At 43.3% G+C, this 6,433-nt stretch overlaps 1 protein-coding gene across 1 annotated transcript in view; it reads left to right on the top strand.

Moving 5' to 3' along the window:
• The first annotated feature begins 148 nt into the window (after positions 1–148).
• The window catches only part of PTGER4 (prostaglandin E receptor 4 (subtype EP4)), an 8,718-nt gene continuing 2,433 nt past the window's right edge, over positions 149–6,433 (top strand). The window contains exon 1 of the mRNA XM_009894668.1: positions 149–1,054. Within this exon, the coding sequence (XP_009892970.1) occupies positions 224–1,054 (831 nt within the window). The 5' untranslated portion in view covers positions 149–223. The remainder of the gene's footprint in view (positions 1,055–6,433) is intronic.

Genomic DNA, 6,433 nt, shown 5'->3' with positions numbered 1-6,433 from the left:
GACGGCACCCCGCTTCGGCTCCCGTTTACAACCTTTTTTTCTTTTTCTTTCTTTTCTTTTCTTTTTTTTTTTTTTTAACTAAATCACACTGCTTTTTTTTTTTTTTTAAATTCTCCCTCATTTGAATTTTTTTACTTTCACACTCCTCCCTTCTTGCTCTGCCTTTTCTTTTTCGGACCCGCTCTTGCCTTCGCTCGACTCCCCCAGCGGCAGCACGGGCACCATGTCCTTCAACCCCACCATCATGCCACCTGCGAACGGCTCCGCCAACGGGACGGCCAGCGGGGCCGAGGGCGGGAAGCCCCCCACCATCCCCACCGTCATGTTCATCTTCGGCGTGGTGGGCAACCTCATAGCCATCGTGGTGCTCTGCAAGTCCAGGAAGGAGCAGAAGGAGACCACCTTCTACACACTGGTCTGCGGGCTGGCCGTCACCGATCTCTTGGGTACCTGCCTGGTGAGTCCAGTCACTATTGCCACTTACCTGCAGAACCGCTGGCCAGGAGGACCAGCACTGTGTGAGTACAGCTCCTTCATCCTCCTCTTCTTTGGACTTTCTGGCCTCAGCATTATCTGTGCCATGTCTATAGAAAGGTACCTGGCCATCAACCATGCCTATTTCTACAACCATTACGTAGACAAGAAGCTGGCAGGCCTCACACTCTTTGCCATCTATGCTTCCAACGTGCTGTTCTGCGCCCTCCCCAGCATGGGGCTCGGCAAGTCTACCTTGCAGTACCCTTACACTTGGTGTTTCATAGACTGGCGAGCAAAGAAGGCTACCCATGCGGCATATTCCTACATGTACGCCGGCTTCAGCTCCTTCCTGATCATGGTCACCGTGATCTGCAACATCCTGGTGTGCGTGGCCCTAATTCGCATGCACCGCCAGTTCATGCGACGCACATCCTTGGGGACAGACACTACCTCCAGCCGTTTATCTGACTTTCGCAGACGCCGGAGCTTCCGTCGGATGGCTGGAGCAGAGATCCAGATGGTTATTCTGCTCATTGCCACTTCCCTGGTGGTGGTCATCTGCTCCATTCCTCTGGTGGTGAGTAATGTTGTGCAACCCTTCTCCTTTTCCATCATCTGTACCGCTGAGTCTTTTCTCCTCCTAGTCTGTGCTTGTAGGACAGACTCCTAGTGAGCTGGTGCTGCAAACTGTAATAACTTAGGGGCTGTTAGCATACATGCATGGTGAGAGAAAGTTGTGTTGATTTATGTTTACAAGAAACGAAATACACTTATCCCAAGTCCTGGGCTCCTTTGATTGGTTAAAATACAGCACCAAAAATTCTCAATAATTTTTCCGCTGTTCAACTGGAATCGACATAGTAAAAATCTTACTAAGAGCTCAAGGCACTTTGAAGTTCACTTCCAAAGTTAATTTGTGATGAGTGAGGTTTGGGTCTGGCCTGCATTTCTGGATGTTTATTGTGTTTTAAAAATGTGCACGCTGTTGCTGAAGGGTACAGCAGTCCTTGATGTGCAGAAGGAGGAGAGAGTTCTGTTCACTTGGCACCAGCAACATGCAGAGTGCTTCACACCCAAAACCGGAGCCAAGCTTCCCCTCCTGAGGGATTCACCCACCATCTCTGGGGTAGATCCCACACAGACATCCCTCCAGCAGCTCCCTGCTGTGGGAGGAGTGAACTCGGTGGAACCACCCGTCGGTGTAATGCTCAGTTAAATGACAGTTGGAGGAATCTGGCCCGCATGAACCTAGAGATCATACCGAAATGTCAGACAACATTACCACTAACCATTTGCTAATTTTCTGAAACAGCTGATCCAATTATTGTAATTGAATTGAACAAGCAGGATCCACTTATTTCTACTCCTCTACCTTATCTCCAAGGAACACAAAAAAAGCCCCAACCCACCAGCTGGAGGCTCCCACCATTTATTATGGCCACCTTCCAAAACACAGCATAGGGAGCCAAGCAGTGGTTGTCAGACAGAAAGTGTTTTTAGAAGGATTGTTTTAAGGGGGTTTATTGTCGGTAGGGTGATCCCTTTGTCATAGTGGGGCTACAATGTGTGAAATACACCTGGCCAGCTGGGGATGCGAAACAAACCGTGTGTACCACGGCAAGGAATTTTAGAGAAGTACATATGAACAGGACTCGAGAGGTCAGCAAGTCCGTCCCCCTGCTTCAGAGGAGCTGTAATCACAAGGGTCGGGCCAGTTTTGCCACATTACTAACATAAACAGGAGCCAGTGAAGTGTGGCTGTGCTGGAACACCAGCGCCCGGCTGTCACCAAAGGCTGTCTCCTGTCCTTTGGTGCTGTCACTTTGCGTTGTGCTGTGGCGTGACCGAGCATGGTGTCCATGAGTCCATTGCTTGACGTCTGAAGGACGTCGAGGGGTGCTGCCTGGGCTGCACACAGGGTGTCTACCAGAGGTGCACGGACCTTAGGTGGAGGAACCAGACACAACCTGTCATGCAGTCCAGCTTCAGAAACTGCAAGGGTAAAACGACTTACTGCACTGGGAGGCATCAGGTCATGGAGTGGCCAAAGCCCCGGCAGTACCATGGGTTGACAGTGCTTAATTTGATTAATCTAGTATTGTAACAGCCACTTCACAGCAGAACGGTTGCCTTTTCAAAAGAGAGGTTGGTAAATGCAGAGAATGGGTTCTAGGAATTTAATACTGTGTCATCAGATGATACAGCGTATCAGCTGGCGGACCTCAGCAGTTCCAGAAAAAAGATAGACCTTGTCCCATGGAGGAGCAGCTAGAGAAGGCTGAGAGGTCTGAACGGAAAATGCAAAATGGAATTGTTCATATCCATTTGAAGCTAGGCAGTCTTTCACAGAATCTTAAAGAAACAGAGGGAAAAATCAAGAGGGAGGGGCTACCAGAAAGGGAACCGGATTCTTGACAGTTAAAATTAATGAACCTGGGTGGGGCAAAAGGTTTATTATTTAAACAGCAACTAGCGAAAAACTTGTGTATAGCAGAAGGTATGTGAAGGTGCAGGTAATGAAATTGCATAGTGGTCTCAGACCTTGATTTCACTGCTTATAAAGGCAGTGTTACCTTGGGAGCGTTCACATAAGTTAGCTTTCCACTGCTAAAGGAGCATGTCTTTTCTGTATCTAAAATGAGGTAAGAGACTGTCATTTCACTTAGATGGATGACTAAGAAAAAAAGGAAGCTTTCTTTTAAAAACAAAACATAACCACATATGTACACATCATCACAGTATCCAGTGTGGTTAAATTTCTTTGTTGTTAAGTAGCTTTTGTAAGTTATCTGCCTCCTCCCTGCGGGAATAAGCTATAGCCACACGTGCTTCTTTGTGCCGTGATGTACTGCTGTGTATGCCGCTGTACTAAGCCCTATGGTTGCATATAGACTGAGGTTGAGAGCTGAGATACAAACTAAAAGAAGTGACACCTTTATGATATAAATCCCTAAAAAGACCCGCTAGCAGGCATAGGTACATAACTAATATAGACGTACACTTTCATGACTCAGATGAGTTTTAGGGGGCTGTCACCGAGTGAGAGGCTCATCTATAACAGGGCAGCCTGTCAGTCGGAAAGAGCATGCAAGTGGTAAGGTGGTGGTGTCAACACGATTCAGATGCACGAAGCAGGCTCAGAGGGTGCTTTGTGACCGAAGTTTTCTGATGAGCTGACTTCCCACTGCAGATTTCAGCTGAATAAACCGTCACTTAAGTCAAAGCAAAGCATCTTCTGAAAGAGGGACATAAACCTCTAACACTTTAGAATGAATGCTTTCACAACATAAAACAGCAGACAGAGGCAATCCAGCAGTCTACACTTATTAGGGTTTGACAAAAAAAATTCAAGTATTAAAATATTAAATAGCCCTGAAATAATAAGCAAAGGCTTGTCTTGATTTAAAAAGTAGTTAAAGAACAGCAAGCTGAGTCACAGGGAACAGCAGTTTTTAATAATGAGGTGCTCCAGCACTCAGTTTACAAGTAGGGTTTAGTGTCTTAATGATTTATTCATAAAATCAGCAAAATTTTACAGTGACAACAAGTGGTGGAACAAAATTATGGAGGATTGTGAAAAACACTGAATGAACTTGACAGAAATGAAGGCGGATCAAATTCATCAAGGAAGGAAAAGCTGAACAAAAAACATTAGTGAAAGGAAACATTTAATATAACCTGATGGCTCGATGTGCAGAAAGTGATGTGAAAGGCATGAAGAAGAATCTGACAGTAGATTAAAAATGAAATAAAGAAAATACATAAACTGTGTGCTGAGTCTTGTCTGCACTCTACACTGGTTATCTCATCTTTTAAAATATTGTGAGTTTTTAGAAAATAGAATTGGGTAGAGTCAATAGTAGGGAATAAGTTACATTAGGAGAGATTTTGTCACAAATAGAGTAGAAATTAGTAACCGGCCTTTTTAAAAAAAAAACAACAAACAAACAAAAAACAAAACACAACAAACTCTTTCAAGAGTAAATAGGCACACGCTACTCAAGTCTGTAATTCACTCCAGCAGTCTGTCAGATACTGGTAAGATTTTTAAGCGCGTGATCTTTTCCTGATCCTGACCACTGAACATTGTTGTTAAATTACGGTGAAGTGGAAAATAAAATATAATGTTTCAGGGTGTACATCTGGCTGATTGCATGAAATAATCAGGACTTTCTAACTTAATGTATAATTGATCTAAAAGTTTGGATTTTCTTTTGGCTTGGTTGGTCTTGACTTTTCTCTCTAAATATCAGGGGCTGTCCGCAGCCAACGGCAAGGTCACAGGCATGATTTTTGAGCAATGGAGTAGACACCAAGCAGACAACAAGCCCTTGAAGGGCAAAGGTTATTGGCTTACAGAGCTGAAAAACTTGTTCCTGCTTACTACCGTACGGTTTTTACATTTATCCTATCAGTATGTGGGGAGATTTTGAGGGCAGGTAGAAGCTATGAAGACAATTACCAGTGTGACTGTAGGTATACAAGTCACTTTTATAGTACTTCATAGTATTAGAAATCATGATTTGCATCTGCAGTTAGTAAAAAGGAAAAGCAGCAAGCAGCACACAGGACTCTGGTCCTGCAAATACTTATCACCTGCGAACCCAGCATACCTTGGAGCTATATGCTTCTTAACACAATTGCAAACAATCTGCTAGTACTTTTAAGATACGTTTCCTGAATTCCACAGCTACAAAGCTAACATGCAAAACTCAGTCTTTTGAGATTTGAATTGTTCTACTTTTCTTCTTTCTTTAATTAGGATTTCAAATTGCACAAATTCAAGCGTCAGATTAGCTGATTTAGTAGTGGGTTCCACTTACTCTGCATTTACTTAGAAGGTGCAACGCGATATCCTTTATCATGCTACCTCCTGCAACAGAAGACTTGTAGCCAAAACTCTTGCTGTTCTTGTAGATGATACATTAGTAAATGCTGTTTCATAAGTATGTAAAGAAATGATAAAACTGACATTCCAACACAAATTTATTTTTACCTTACTGTGATTAAGATGTAACCCCAGCAATGAGTCTGAATTGATAAATGCATTTGACATTCTGGGGGGCTTCTAATAAAATACATGGGACCTTTGTAGGAAGTAGAAACAGTTTTGTACAGTCCAAAGTTTTCACTGCTGCGTATCTGTCAAAAGGAAATAAAGCATAGAGAGGTAACATCAAGCAAGCTGCACTGTGCCATTAGTGATTGTCCTTTTCAGCCACAGTGTCAGCAATTAAAGACATTTTCATCTTTCCATAAAGTCTGCTAGGTAGACAAAGGTCAAATAGATACCTCGATTTCATATGCTTCTTATCAAAAGAACAATCCAACTTTGAAGTCATTGATGTGTAACTATATTTCCAAGTTTAAAAAAAAAAAAAAAAAAGTTAGGTCTCCAAAGTTGGATTGTGGGCTTGTTCAGCTGTATTCAAAGCGTGCCTTGTGATTCTGTGATCTGGATGAATTTATTAGCAAATACTGCTCCCTGTCACACCTCTAATCTTCTTGACAATGACTGCATTTAGTTGTATGAGCTGCTAGAAGGCCTCCACTCCCACAACACTGTTCTTTGGACTCCTGGCTCTCAGGGCAGGTACCTCTCCAATAATCAACTGGTCAAATACATAAACCTGCATTTGCACACTTTCAGAGTGCATTCCCCTGCATAACGAAATGTCAGTACAGTAAAAGAAAAGGAGCATTTGGAAAGAAATGTCATTACAGCACAGGTTAAATCCCCTGTGGGAATTTGACCTTTGTGTATTTATACATTTGACCTACTATAATTTTGGAGGGGAAAAGAAATCTCACACAAATGGCCTAGCAGGTATTTCAAGACTAGATTTTAGCCGACACCAAACAACGTTGTGTCAACTTATTTTTCAGCCTTCCAAGTTCAGGAATCCCAACTGCCGTGTTTCGGCATCAGCGCTGGTGTCACTCATAGCGGCTTTAC

The sequence above is a fragment of the Charadrius vociferus genome, unplaced genomic scaffold (assembly GCF_000708025.1).
Source record: "Charadrius vociferus isolate BGI_N301 unplaced genomic scaffold, ASM70802v2 scaffold450, whole genome shotgun sequence".
NCBI lineage: Eukaryota > Metazoa > Chordata > Aves > Charadriiformes > Charadriidae > Charadrius > Charadrius vociferus.
This window is presented reverse-complemented; position numbering and strand designations above follow the sequence as displayed.